The following is a 15,824-nucleotide window of genomic DNA, read 5'->3' as shown; positions in this document are numbered from 1 at the left end:
TTACATATTCAACAAGCAAAAGGTTTGATTTTCAGCACCACTATAGAGTTTCCTATGTTGCCTGATTTGAAACCAAATCCTTAGAGAATTATTTATTCTGACTAAATCTCATCAGTTACCATCAAGAAATAGGAAAGGCAGTCAGTCAACAGCTGAAATAGATTTTCAAAGGAACTTAGGTGTCCATAAAGACAAGGTGGAGACCAGCAGGTTACAAACCAGAGGGTGGACAGAAAAATGGTCGGATAGATGAGTGATTACTGCATGTACTGACACATACCGACAGCTAAATTATGTATTTGTTCCTAGATATTATGTATATGATAACATGCATAGTAGTATACATGTGTATATATATTCATACTTACCAGTTCTTCCCTCTAAAAATATAAACTTTAATTCCATGCCAGTAGGAAAGTCACAGATTGTATTATGCTTTGATATCCGTGATTGACGCGCACATCATTATTTTTCTCCAGGATTTCTCTCTTCAGAATTTGCATTAATGAGTGCGTGTGCCTGGTCCCTCGCCCAGCTTGAGGGAGAATGCGTGTGTGACTGCTCCCTGCCGCTGCTATCTTGGTTCCCTTGCCATCAGCCTGCCGACTGGCAAGGGAAGGCTCCTCTAATGATTTAACTCAAACACTGTACCTGTTGCTGCTGACAGACTTTGTTCCTTAGAGGAGATATGAGCTGCCAGCTGGCTGTGACAGTTTGCGAACTAACACTGACATTTGTGTTGGCACCGTGATAGTATTTACAGTTCAGAAAGGATAGGCAGTCAGAGTGGGCTGGACCCAAAGATTTCTGAGGTAAAAAGTACACAAAATACAAGCAATAAACGTGACCATAATCATAAAATTATTCTTAAAATAACTTCAGAGCTTGGGGTCCGTTTCTAGAAGCATCTGTTCTCTGTGAAGCATATGGCATATGCTTACAGAGAGAGAAAAGTTACAAAGAACAGGGGCTGGTGATTCAGTTATATAGCTGGCCAGCCACAACACATTTTCTAATAGTCTACCATGTCAGAAAACTGCCAAAGAAAAGTAGGAAGAGAGAAAGCAGAAAGGAAAGCTCTGAATGATATGGAATATAAATAAAAGATATCAGCACTGGGAAATAAGATTGATGTTGTATCTCTTTTCTTTGTCTCTTGGCAGGCTCAGAACAAGCCCCTTCCCGTAGCGTCTTCTTTTCTGCCCACAACTAACACTTTGTAAGGAAGTCTGAGTTGACACATTTCAGCAAGTCACCTGGGAGACTGTGAGCCGCTGGACGTTTCCTCTGGGTCCCTGATGCCGGCCATTCGGCTCCTAGGGGCCCTGGAATGTATTTTTGGTAGGCTGAGTTGGCGGGTGGCGGGGAGCCGTAGGAAGGTTTAGGCTGGGGCCAGCTACCAGGAAGATGAGGCAGAATTAAGAGAGTTGGCACCATCAGCCCACTGTCCAACATCCAGAGGCCAGAGGAGTTCAAGGTTCAGAGAGTGAGCAATGACTACAATGGCTTGAGTCACGCCTGAGTAGCAAAGACACTGTGCACCCCCAGAGGACAGGGTGTGGGCAGGGAGGCTCCTGGTAGCCAGAGGGACCCCAAGGGGGAGACACAGGCCCCTCCCCACCCAAGCTCTACTTTGCCCTGTGCCTCTCCTCAGCTGCGTTCTTTGGATGATTGCTCGTAAATAAGCCAGAAGAATGTTCTTGTGCCCCTCTGGATCACCCTAGCAAACAGAGATGGGGGCTGTGGGAACCTTGATTTAAAGCAGAGGCGAAATGTGGTACTGGGGTTGGCATGTGAGGAAGGGGTAGGTTGGAGCAGAGTCCTGGTCCTATGGGACGGGAGGCGGTCTCCAGGCAGATGGTGTCAGAACAGAACTCAGTTAGAGGCCACTCAGTAGTCTCCACGGCTGCAGAGCGCTAGCCTGGTGCTGGGAGAAATTCCTAGACTTTCTGGGGTTGTGGACACTTGCTGTGTTGACTGTTAAAGTTGGAAGAGTGAAGACTCTGTGTGTGTGCGTATGTGTGTGAGAGAGAGATGTATGTATGTGTGTGTGCGCGCGCACACACAGGTGCATGCACATCACCAAAAGTAGTTTTCACTCGAGAAGTGACACTGAAGGCAGTGCTACAGGGAGAACTCTCCGTGAATGTTCTGAACACATGTGCATATTATCCCCCCAGGGTGAACTCGAGGGCATGTTTGTCTCTGTTGAGTTTAGTTTCTTGGTAAACACTAGAGTGAAGACTCTGCTCAGGTACTCACAGCTCGCGTGCCGGCGCAGTCTGGGGACTGGCATTCACCTCGCATCCGGTTTGGAATTAAGACGTCTTCCCAGCAAGATGGACCCTTGGAAAAGAAAAGACATCATCATCTTGTTGCCTCATTATAATGCAAATGTACTCGCTCGCATATTTTCTAGCGTCTTTCCATTCGCATGGTGCGGTGGTAAGACAAGAAAGCAAGCAGTCCTGCCGCCTTTCCATGCACATCCACACATTCACATGGGCCTCTCCAGATGCTTCGCGAGATCCGCTAGGTCAAAACTATCATCATAAATATATACGTCTACTAGGCACTGGGTTTAGAGATGGCATTTTTCCACTCCCATTCCTCCCTCAGGGGCCTGTTGAAATGTGGGCTTCCCAGGAAGTTCATCTCCCCTTTGCTTCACAGCAGCTATCCCTGCGCATGTGGCATGGCTGGCGGATGGTGTTCTGCATCCCATAAGACGTGGGCTTTGCAGGGCAGACCTCGTGTGTCCACCGCGGCCTCCCTGCACCTCCGGAGCAGCCGACCCAAGACATGCGCAGCAAAGGCTCGGAGCACTCAAGGAATAAAAATGCCAGTAACAGCAAGAGTCTTGTATTAAATCAGGGGAAAAACCACACTTAAGAGGAATGGGTCACTTAGTACATTACTGTCAAAAAGAGGCTTGGTGACAGTATTCCAGGTGTCTGTTTCATAACTTTGTCTAAGTTTCTACACCGCTATGATGGCTCCAAATGCACAAAGAGTTCTGTGTATTTCGTTTGCAGATGGTTTGAACACAGTTCTATGAAATAGCCCAAATCCTCAAACAAACAAACATCCGCAGCCAAATTAAATAGTGTGCGGCGACTATCATTTCTTGTTCTTCATCATGAAGAATAGCCTGGGTCCCTAGGAGGGCACCTAGGTGGATGTGAAGAAAAATTGCCAAGAAATGCAGATGCAATCTCTATCTTTCGGGGTAGTTTCCTCATCTGATAAATACTTTTCTTAAGTTCATTGTGGTTTTAATTGTTGATTGTAAATGACAATGGGTATTAGGAAATTACTCACCAAAAACCTCGGGGCAGTGTGGGGCGCGCGCCTGCCCCTGGGCCTTGGGAGCTCTGGCAGCCACCTCCGGCTCCAGGCACAGCAGCCTGTCACAGCAGCCAGTGACACCAGCGACACAGCTGGAAGGAGGTCTATGCCTGTTCTTTCTAGAAATGAGCAATAGGCTGGAGAAGTGGAAAAGTGTCTGTGCCTGCCGGACTTTGCCAAGATCCTAAAATGTTCTAGAGACAAAGGGTAGATTCACCTGCTCAGAAGCAAATGTGAAAACGGAATTTTACAGACCCAGTCACACCTCCAGAGCTCAGAAGTTAAAACCCTGCATCTTCCATAGACGCCATTTAAATGGAATTAAACAGAGGAGAGGTAAAAGCACTTTGGGGCCAACAGAGAGTTGGAAATGGGGCTCCAGGCTCAGGAGGATGACAGTTTGAGGAGGGCTGGAAGTGAGCAGGTGTCGGCCGTGGCAGTCCAGCGTGGAGAGGGCCGCAGAGGGAGGGAGGGAAGTGCTGATCTGGGTCTCTGCGGATGGGAGCAGAAGGACCTAGGGAGATGGGCAGAGGGCTGAGGGGTGTCTGGCACTGAATGGAGAAGGTTCAGAGGAGCAGGGTCTGTGGTACCAGACGCTTGCAACTGAGCTGTGTCTAAGTCGCAGGGGCCAAAGGGTCCCCAAGGGTCAGCTCGAGCAATCGGCTCATGGCAGCTGGCACCTTGCAGCAGAAAGTAGTGAATATGCCAGGGAAGCTGTGCAGGAGCAAGAGCCACTTTCACTTGCATGCACGTACACACGCGCACATATACACATGCTCACACACATGTTCATTCACAGATACCACAGTGCACCACATCCACACACCACACACACCTCACATATACTTACACGCATGCACACAGAAGAACACATGCCACATTCGCGCGCACACACACATACACACACATATAAGGACACCTGCACGCACAACTGTTCTAGTCTAGAGAAAACACAGAACGTGGAAGCTGAGCTACACCTGAAGAAGACAGAGCCACTCAATAGCAGCCACTTAACCCAGACCTTTGGAGGCCTCGGATTTTGAACTCACAGATCATTAGCCCTCACCTCTGCGTCGGCGGGAGCTAGGGCACACAGAGTCCCAGCAGCCCTGAAGCTGCTCTTGTTAAAAGTTTATAGTCAGCCTGGCCTGGCTGGCATTTGAGCGCTGGGGCTGTGAAGGAACTGCTGTGGGTGGCATGCAGACAGAGCCGTCTGGAGAAGGGAGGCACTCGCTCTTCAAACCCAATTCCTTCTTCTTCTCAGGGAGTCGGGGATCGTGCTTTGTGTTGGTCAGAAAGCTCCCCATGACCAGATTCCATTCCCCATGAAATCCCAGGCTCCAAGCCCCTGGCCGGCATCCTGTGCGGCCACTCCCCGCACCCCTCCAGAGGCAGAGCCGGGGATCTGACCAGTCTTGCAAGTCCTCCTAGCGAGTCACATCCCGTGGAGGGGGGGGGGGGTGCTGTCCTGGGGTCCAGGACACAGAGTCACACGGTTAGTCATCAGGCAGTTCATATCGGGTATTTTTGTTCACTCCTTAGTGTTTAGTGTCCAATAGCAATTAAAACATTTTTTCACAGACCTATTTTTGTTAGTATATATTAATTAAATAAAAGGATTTCATTATGATGTTTCCACATACCCATATAATGGACGCTGACAAAATTCACGCTTTTTGGGGGGTATGGGTGTTAGAGCTTGAACTCAGTGCCCAGGTACTTACTGTCCCTGAGCTATTTTGCTCAAGGATAGTACTCTACCATTTGAGTCCCAGTTCCACTTGCAGAATTTCTGATGGTTAATTAGAGAGTAGTCTCACAGCCGGGCGCTGGTGGCTCACGCCTGTAATCCTAGCTACTCAGGAGGCTGAGATCTGAGGACCGCGGTTCAAAGCCAGCCCTGGCAGGAAAGACTGTGAGACTCCTATCTCCAATAAGCCACCAAAAAACTGGAAGTGGCATTGTAGATCAAGTGGTAGAGTGCTTGCCTTGAGCTGAAGAGCTGAGGGACAGCGCCCAGGCCCAGAGTTTAAGACCCACGACCGACCAAAAAAAAAAAAAAAGAGAGAGAGAGAAAGTAGTCTCACAGACTATCCTGCCCAGAAAGGCTTAGAACCGTGATCCTCATTTCTCAGGCATCTGAGTAGCTTGAATTAGTGACCTATGCCACTGATGCCTAGCTTAAAACAAATTTTAATGAAGCCCTGAATTCAAATCCTAGTACCACTCTCCAAAAAATTAAAAGATCAATATAACAAATCTTACAATTTTCATGAGGTAAGATATAATATGCTATATAATAGGCTAAATTCTTTGTGTTGTGCAGCAAATTTATGAAAAAATCCATTTAGAATTTTATTTCAATCCATAATATAATGATGTAAGTAGTAAAATTAACTAGAATTCTATTAGCTATAGGACCCAACCCAGTGAATTATATACACTAGTTTTTCTGTACTACTCGTAGCTCACCTAATTTCACAATAGAAACATATATCTAGTAAATCCATGTCCTCACAACGCAGATTTGTGACTTTAGAAAATCCTGCATTGTGACTAATCATTGCACACTGTGCATGAAAACTGCTAAAGACTTAGTTTTCAGCTTGGAGCTATTGGACACTTTAAGAAGTAGGGTCTAGAGGCAAGTCTTCTGGTTATTAGGGGTGAGCTTTCAAGAAGATTTCTTTCTTTCTTTTTTTAATTGTAGTTCCTGAAGCAAAAGGCTTTCTTCCATGTCTCTCTCATAACTTGCCACAGATCCAAAGCAATAATCAACTGGCCGTGGACTGACGCCTGAAAAACTGTTAGATAAAACAAACCCTTCCTCTTTTTAAGTAAATTTATCTCAGGTACTTGGTACAGTAATGGAAAACTGATTAATGTACCAACTATAGCAGGCTTGATTGAGTTGGCCTGCTGGTCAGATCTCTCCCTGATCCTGTTACTGGACAGTCAGTGAGCTAAGAAATGTCTCCACATTTTTAAATGGTTGAAAAGCATTAAAAGAACATGCTATTTCATGACACATGGAAAGTATGTGAAATTGAAGTTTCAGGGCACAAAAACCAAGTTTTGTAGACAGAAGGCTATGTAGACAGTCTCTGATTTGTCTGACGGTTGCCGGGCAGAGCTGTTTACTCACAACACAGGCTACGTGATCTGCAAACTCTACAGACTTTACTATCAGGTCTTCATGGGAAAAGCATAGGGGGCAGTTTGGGTACTACGAAATCATATTAGTTGCACAAGTAACTGTGTCAAGGGAGAAATATTTCAATGGGAACCTTGGTGCAGCTGACAGAGCTGAGAAGGTGTAAAGCCACAAAGAGCCACACAGGCAGACCTCAGAGCAGCGGGTCCTCCAGTTATCTGAATCAGTGAGTGAAAATTCTAACTACAGATGTCAGGTTAGTGTTCTAACCTACAGAAAAGTATGAAGTAGAATACTTCATAAATCAACCAATAAGAGGATGCATGCAAATCAGAAATTCATTGATTCCAAAGTAGAAAACAGTGATAAATTCTATAAAGTATAAACTTGAACTTTCAGTTTAAAACATTCCAAAAATAATTCTGTTTTATAATGCCAAATCTAGTGGCAGATTGAAAGCTGTAGCAAGCTATTTCCTATCCATATCATTTTGACAAGGTCAGACAGAGAAAGTAAAAGGTTGTTCTTCCTGAGTTACCAAATGAGCTCCTCATTCTACTCTCCATACGTGGTATAGGCATTACTGGTTAAAACAAGTCTCAAATCCTGTTTTCCAGAATGTTACTACAAACTGTCACCTTTGCAAGGCTGTTTTTTCTTGCAGAGTTATTGTTATTATAACATTGGGTTTACTTAAACTATACTTGTTACCAATGATCTCATGTTGCCATCAAATTCATTGCATTAAAAACATTTCCTTGAAAAATTCCACAAATAGAGTCATAAAATTAAACTTAGGGGCTAGAATTATTTTGAAATTTGTCATATCATATGGAGTATAAGACAGCAAAAGCAAAACTGTCTTTAAAATAGCTGTAGTCTAAGTTTTGAAACTTTCATCTATTAATCATCATCTGCAACAAAATGGGGAAGAGAGGGAACTTTGAAGCTCAAGAATCTGTTTCAGTCTTTTCCCACTAGTTTCTAAGGTATGTCTGACCTAGTTTCAGCCATCCATTCCAAACATCCATCCGTTCCAAACAATGCTCCTCATCTGAAACGTGGGGGGGAAAATACTTCCTTCAATGCTCGGGACAGTGCCTGGCATATCCTGACCTTTATGCTTTTTTATTTTTAATGGCCACAGTTGTACTAGTTCTTTGTTCTTAAAATAGAACTTTCTAGGTAGCTTATTTTTAGTTTACTCAAAAGCTTAGCACTAAGATGCTACTTCCAAGGGAATTGACATAGCCCCAGTAGATATTTTTTTAATTCTTTTATTTCTCAATTCTCCTATTAAACAACTACTCCCAGGGATCACACAACTATCAAGAAAATGCCACAGGGAGCTCTGTTAGAGTAGACATCCACATGAGTTGCGTAGTAGATTCTCTACTGCACGTCCATCTTTCTCTACGGGTTTTGAGAGGCTCTGCTTGAGGCAAAGCTAAGCAAAGTACTTTGGTGATAGCAGAGGCTCTGTGATGCAATTATTAGGAAGTTAGCAAGAACAACAATAAAGAAAAATACCCTCTGAAAAAGAAAAATATCCTCTGAACAAAAACATTCTTCCACTCACCCAATATTTATCGAACACTTCTTAACCACTGTGAATTCGGTAATAACATAAAGAGAATCCCTTTCCTTGCAGATTTCATAGGGTAACTACAATGAACAAAGCACACCCATTCAAATGAGTAAAACAATTTAGGCGCCTGTACCCAATACTGACAAAGTGTATATCCACTGCAACCCACATACTACCAGTGTAAGTAAGAACTAGTATAGTACTGTAGATGCTGATTAGGCCTGTTTTAAAGAAGCAAACCTATAACTAACACAAGCCATTCAACTCCCAAATAGTCACCTAGAACATGAACATTTGCCCACGTGAAGAATTGCATGTACCTTTTCCTAACTGTAATTCATAATGACTCCAAACTAGGGCTTCATCCACATATCTATTGAAACTCTAAACAAATGAATGAATAAAATGTACCGGCAGAGTCAGTTTCCCTGGGGCTGTAACTGAGCCAGCTTCAGCTTTCCACTCTCTGTTGGCTGGAGGGCTCCTCCCACTATTTGCCATGCAGGCATCAAAATGGTGGAGTGTATCCAGCCTGGCAGAGTTTACTTTCTGTTCTTGTTTTCTGCTATGCAGTTCCCAGTGATCAAGGAAGTCTTAGATGCTATAATAAAGGGTGAGATAGGTAGATGTCTAGACATTGTACTACTCTTCTGTATTCTATTGGCTAGAAGGAAGTCACAGTTCGGGGTTATGCTTAAGAGAAGAGATTTCACAACGACACATACACCAGGCAGTGTGAGGTCACTGTGGTCTGTGTATGCCCCTGCTCACCTATTTCTGACAAAATGAACATTTGAGAAATGATAACTCAGCATGTGTGCTAAGTTCTCAGGCTATCTCTTCAATATAGACATATTTTCCAGATAAAATGTGTGAATATTTGAACAGTATCCTGGAGTACTTCTCTTAAAATTTCAAACAGGGAATGTAATTTCCAAGTTCAGGAGATATTAAAACATAAATACTAGATAGAACCAGAAACTGAGATTCTATTTATTCTGGCAAGTTAAACTTGAAAATATCGTCGCATTTTATAAAAACAAACAGAAACATGTTTTGCTGTAATGAATGTATATACTCTTTTCTAACTTGATTATACCCTGTGACTTCTTAGAGCAGTAACATTTTAGACTTTTACCTCTGAACACTTAGGTGAAATCTCTATACAGTTAATTCGGCAGAAAAAATAATAGAACACTACAGTCTACACAAAGAAATTGTTTTTTTTTTTTTTTTATCAGTTATTCCCTCAAAGTAAAGAACACTAAGAAGTAAAGAGTAACTAAAAAAAATCTTCATAAGATTACTAGTCTGGTCCTTGCTAATATTTTTCCTTCTTCGTTTATATATTGTATCAATAATAAAATCTCCATCCTTGAAAATATTTTACGTGGTATACAAGGAAGCTAAAGAGTCTAAGGTGATTTGGCAAATTCCATCGAATCTTCTAGACAATAGTTACTGTCACAAAGGTAATGGCAGGGACATTGCCTGGTATTTATGTAGCACTGGGTTGTTGCCCACATTCTAGCCAAACCTGATTTCTAGCGAAATCTCTTAGTGCCACACTGCAGTGCTTGGAGCCACAGGTTAATGGTCTGCTCACAAAAGAACTATTTCCCAAGAAAACCACTTGGTACTCACATGGTAGATAGGCTTATCTTGTTTGTTAATTGTTGACTACTGTATTTCCATAAAAGGGTATCCATCGTGTCCATTAATCGGTTAACTCTCAGCGCAGTGATCCTTTGTTGTATTACAAGGAGTATTTGAAGTCCATGCTTTTGGTGACAAGCATACATGATTATAGCAAAGGTTGAGCCACAGGCTGGGTGGAGCTGGGGAGGGGAAGTTTGGCTCTGCAGCCCAGGGTGCAGACTGGAAGACCCCAGGGGGGGTTGAAGGGCACATGTTCAGGTGGTGGCCTGGCAGGATTGGTAAGTCGCTGGCCTACCAAGATCAGTGGGCTGATCTCCGGAAGGTCTTTCCAGCTGGGAGTTAATTTGGGGGTGGAGGGTTAGTGGGGAGGAGAACAATTTCCAGAAGTGACTATGCTGGAAGAAAAGTGGAAATTCTGTTTTCCAAGGTTTTCACCTGTTCTGTTAGTGAAGCTGCCGGAGAGCTCAGATGCACTTGAAGATGCTGGTGCTTGAAGAAAAGAATTCTTACAGCACACTTTTGTGCCAAATTTTAACTTGGCACATCACTAAAATGTTGTTCTACAGCTGCAGTATTTTTTACTTCTGTATTTAAGCACCTCCAAAATTAGAGGTGTGTTTAGTATAGCTAACTAAATCCTTGTTAACTACCTCCAGCATTTTGCCCCACTGTGTGGCAGGTCCATTCCAATTTCTTTCCGTTATTATACAGAGTAACTAATATATTCTGCACTGAAAGCCTTGAAACTTGAGTATTAAGGGACCTGTACATGTCCCACTCAATATCATCTACAGAAACAAAGCAATGACACAGCATGAAATTGGCCGGCTCTCCAATGGTTGGTTAGGATCTTTCTAGTGTTTTTATCTGGACAGATGCAGAAGCAGACCATATCTTCCTCCAAACATAAGCTTATCAATGGTTTCTGGTTATTGATTTCCTCTAATTCTTTAGGCGATATAGTTCATCTTTTTCTCTTTTCATCAGGATTTTTATCTACTACCATATACTACCATCTGTATCTTAAAATATATTAATTAGATGTTATTTTTAAGTCAGTGGTTCATAAGTTCTTCAACAAATAATGACTATTACTTAATAATATGTGAAAGATATTTTTCTAGCCTCAAGGAATAAAGCATTGATCAGAGTTTGATACTCAAGAGGATAAATGTGATTAAACAAATAATGCATATATGTTGAGGGTACATAAGAAGGTAAACTGACCAACACTTCTAGAAGAAAATCTCTGAAAGCTGAGACTTATAGAATCAGTGGTATTAGATAAGAGAGAAGAGAGTTTTATGAGGTGCAGAAGAATTCTAAGCAGAAAGAAAAATACCAGCTACTATATTTCCAATGAAAGAACTTCACAGGTATATGTAATTTCCTATACCTCCAAATATACAACACTACTACTTGAAAGCACTATTGGATTGAAATGTACCTTTAGCTATCATAGCATGGAAGATACCAGATCCAAAGCAGTGGGATGCTGAGAGAGTAATGGGGTCTTTGTACTAAGAATCATATCGACTGGGTCTGAAATCTAAGTGATTCATTCACCATCCATACTCAGTGCAACTTACAGCAATGAGTAAATCACAGGACAAGGAAAATATTGTCATTCCAACAGAAAGAGATTCAGGCGATCTAAGCTCTGCTGGAGAGCTTATTGGTCACTATTTTCTTAGTAAAATGCAGACAGTAAAAGGTGAGAGTCAAATAAGCTAAGGAACAAGCTAATTAGTGTAATACTCCTTTGAAGCAATAACCAGCCATATTATATGGTCAGTGGAAGGCTTGTGCAGTGGTGGGAGCAGGCTCGCAGCCTTTCTTTATACCACTCCAAACCAAGTGCCACTTCTAAGAAGAAACACTCAGTGCATAATGCATGCAGCTGCCGCCGGAGTCAACAGTTCCCAAGCCAGTGTCTCTGCCTGTGTTCATTGTCCCATGCCACCGAGTTCACACACCAGATGCTTAAGCAGAACGCTCAGCGGGCGTAGGAGATTTCCCACTAGAACTTGATCTTGATCGCATGGAAGACATAATTTGGCATGTAATTCACTTCCACTACTAAAAGGTATTTCATATAATAAAAAGCAAGCATTTCACAATCTAATACTTGACATTGTACTTTTCCCTTCCAAGAGAATTACCATAAGAAAAAGAATTGCCTCTCTTAAACAAATCTGCATTCTTGTAAGCAAAACAATTTCTACTCTGCTGAGTTTTGACACAGTGGATCACCGTCATTATTTACCGAGAGGCCGTCCACCCAGGGTGCAACCGCGTTAAATGCACCAGATGCCAAACACCATGTTTATTCCTTTGCAAATCCTGTTACCAAACCACTCCTAACCCACAAGACGCCTTCCACTCTCTTACTAAGTGTTCACAGCTTCCCTGCAAGGACATCACAGGGATGTGGGATTTAAATGGAACCCATTTTTTGTCCTATTTCTTTTGAATTTAAACAATGGAGACAAATAGAGACTTAAACCTACAGTGATTTGCTTTTATGCATTCTTCACAGATTTAATTTAGGAGAACTGTATGATTATCTTCATCTGTTCAGATTCTCACCACTAAAAATAATCTGGCTGTTGCCGATGTGGAAATGTGCTGCGGCTCAGCTTCGAGGCAGAGATGGAGTAGTGTTTCTAAGCTGAGAAGGTAGCACTCATTTCAATTCAAGACATGCCAATCTATCTGAAAAACATTTACTATCATGGAAGGCTTTGTGGTTATATCAGCTGGCTTTACATCTTGATAATTATGCTTGGAACTGGACTCAGCTTATTAAGTGAGATAAGAAGCTTATTCGATTTCTAGAGAATGTCCAGATACCATCACCTAATAAACATTATTATTTAGTTCTCAAAACTTTATGAATAACATAGCCCATCTAGTGTGTCCTGAGCTCGAAAGGCCAATGCTAAGCTTTAATCAGTCATTTTATTGTCAAGAAAGGGAAAGGAAGATACAGTACATGTTTAAAACCACGAAGAGATCATATTTTATTCAGTTTTTCTATTGCTTTCATTGGTATAATTAACTGCCTGCAAATGTATATCCGTTGGGTGGGACCGTCTTGGCCATTAGCTAGGAGCTAGATATTTTGCAGTGGTGGAGGAGAGTTTGTCAGGACTTAAGTGCGAAGCTGGCCGGATAAGGACTTTGGAAGAAAGAGTGGAGAACGCGGCTTTCCAAGGGTCAAAAGGGCAAGAGAACGTGGCTGAGCCCCTCCTGCAGGCACCGCCTTTGCGAAATCATCAGCATCCCCTCCTCCTCCTCCTGACGACTCTGCTCTAAGCGGAGCCGGACTGTAGCCCTGTGTTTTCTCTGGACAGCAGATTCATGGGCAGGGTCTACTCTTGCCCTTTGTGGCAAGTTTGAGGGTTTGAGGGCCTATAAAGAACAAGGCCTTACAAAATTATTAAGACAAATCGATTTAAAACCAACAGAAGAGCTGGTTTGTCCTTGAGAAGCAGAACATCATGGTTCAGTTTAATACGCATGGAGTATCTGTTCTACTCTATCAATTCTCCTCTCCTCTGAGCTGTTACATTTCAAGGTATTTCCTCCCATTCACCTTTTCTTTCACTCCTTCTCCTCAGCCTTTATCCTCTCTCTTCTTATTCTCTTCCTATTCTGCCACAGTTATAATCAAAGTCCATTCACCACTAGGATTGTTCATCCATTTATTTAGGGTCTAATTAGAGCAAAGAATGAATCAATCATAAATCAAGAAAAAGCAAATATGTAGTTATCTGAAATTCCTCAGCACTAACTTAGATGCGTTAAAGTTCATATCAAAAGTGCTTTAAAATTTCTACATTTTTCTGCCTCAAAATATTATTATTCCTTTTTCCTTGTTGGCTCAATATTTTTGACCTAGTCAATTTCATTAAATGTGGTTTTTTTCTAACCATATATCACTTTCATCAAATGAGGTGGAAAACATTGAAGAACAAATATGGACTCTTGGTTATAAATCATTGCCACTTTTAATATTGGGAAATAATACCGAAGGAAGCCATCTGCTTACTCTGTATAACTACTGTCTGTTCAGAAAACTAGAACTGTCATCTTCTTCTGAACCTCTGACCTCTCCAACTGCTCTGGAGTTAGCTGAGGCTACCTCTGGACAGGCGAGGGACTTCATCCATTGCAAACAACAGTGAGGAGATCATCAGGGCTACGGGCACACATTGTATTCCAAACAAGCTCAATCAGAAATACACCAAATATTCATGTCTACAGATGCAACATCCATTTCTCTCCTGCTTCAAAACATGTGAGGATACACTTAATTAATAATATAAAACCTCAAGTACTACAGAGACTGATATCTATGAGCAATAAGTTGCAACATCACATTGAATTCCATAAGCTATCTTTATTTACAACCATACTTTTGTCTGTAATAATTTGATATCTACTATTCCAGAAATTCTTGGTTTAAAATTCTCTCCATTGGAAAGAATATGGTATCAACCAGTACATCCAGGGCCTTGGCTACTGAAATCCATCATTCTGGACATTTCTGGTTTTAAATTCTCATGACATCAGTGCAGCAATCATTCAATTGCTTATCCTTCTCAATTATGTTTCTCCAAACCAGTCTTTTAGCTAACGCATAGTCATGCTTGATTTTGATGCATGCCACTTTAGGAAATGTATTCGTGGAAGCGGCTGTGACATTATTCAGAAATCCAAAGACAAAAGGAAACGCAGCATGTTTCTGTCCAAAATTATGTTCCGGTTTTAGAAAAATCTTTGCTCACAACCCAGTTACTTTTAGCTAACTCAGATCACATTTGCCATTGCTTACTCAAGAAAACAGCAATATTTTCATTGGAACTTGTAAAAAATCTTCACAGATTATAATGAAGCTACATTTCTAGAAACTTTGCCTGCTCTCAAGAGCTTCCCTCTACCTAAAATGCCTCAGCAAACAAAACGATTGTGAGCTCTCCTCCCGCCACCTCCACACAACGTACCAGAACTCAGTACTCATGCTACACCCACCAATGCTCAAGAGGATTTCTGGTGTGCTGCTGGTGTGAATACAATAGAGAAGTTACCATAAAGAAAAAAACAAACCAATAGTGCTATCATGCAGGTTTTCAAATGAATACTTTAGGGCAAATTCTGATTCGATAGACTCACAGCCTGACTCTCCTCTATCTTCAGACAAATTCACAAAGCCCGATGTGGCTCAACCTTTCTTTTGAAACCATCAGGGGTCGGCAGGCTGGGAAGCAGGAGATGTGACGGTGGATGACCTGACAGTCAGGAAGGCTGGAGGAAAGTTCACATACAATTCCCAGAGCTCAGCGCTTAGGCCTCTTCAGAGGTGGAAATCACTGTTCATAGCTCAGAAGCCCTTGACAGCCTCCGTTTATCAGAACGAGGTCGGGGAGGAGGCATCAGGGGTATGAACGTGCAGCTCAAGGAAACAGCAATCAGGATGGAAAATGAGAATGACACTTAGAAGTAACATGGAACACTCAAAACTTACTCAAAAGTGAGTTCTGACGCAACCAAGTGCTATCCCCGAGATAATCTGTTGTTGTTCGAATTGGTGACCCTTTTCTAGACACAAAGCTAGCACCTTATTTTCAAGTCTGCCTCTTGGAAGACTGCGATAACTTGCTCAGCTTGCTTACTATAGTCTGTCCGTCTCAGCCCATTTCCTCGCCACCCTCCTGGTATTCCCTTCCTCCGCCTCCCCTCCACTTCTGAGGAATTAGCGTTGAGTGGTGCTCTTCATCTTCATCGAACATTGCTTTAGCTTAAGAAGTCCTTCGACTGCCTAAGGTTCAGTGAGGAGGGCTTGGGAAGTGTTTAATGATTCTGAAATATCTACAAGGCCATTGCCCGTGTGAAACATCCTGGCAAGTGCAGCACCCCAGGATTATTTCCCAGCTGTCCGGGCTGATGGAACAAATGTTTTTCCATCTCAAATGCACAAACAACGGCCATCATCTTACCTTACGTGTTTATCAGAGTCTAAGAGGGAATGGGGAAGTGTAATTCTGGACTTCTAAGTAGTTGAGTTCGAGG

The 15,824-nt window shown here is 42.4% G+C and overlaps 1 protein-coding gene across 1 annotated transcript in view; it reads right to left on the bottom strand.

The window, feature by feature from the left end:
* Prkn (parkin RBR E3 ubiquitin protein ligase) overlaps positions 1-15,824 on the bottom strand; it is a 992,623-nt gene that overhangs the window by 471,934 nt on the left and 504,865 nt on the right. Inside the window, exon 5 of the mRNA XM_042689760.1 lies at positions 2,263-2,346. Coding sequence (XP_042545694.1) covers positions 2,263-2,346 — 84 coding nt within the window. The remainder of the gene's footprint in view (positions 1-2,262; positions 2,347-15,824) is intronic.

Source organism: Dipodomys spectabilis, unplaced genomic scaffold (assembly GCF_019054845.1).
Source record: "Dipodomys spectabilis isolate Male_0828 unplaced genomic scaffold, ASM1905484v1 ptg000126l, whole genome shotgun sequence".
Classification (NCBI taxonomy): domain Eukaryota; kingdom Metazoa; phylum Chordata; class Mammalia; order Rodentia; family Heteromyidae; genus Dipodomys; species Dipodomys spectabilis.
The sequence above is the reverse complement of the archived record's forward strand: the minus strand, read 5'-3'. Positions and strand labels throughout refer to the sequence as shown.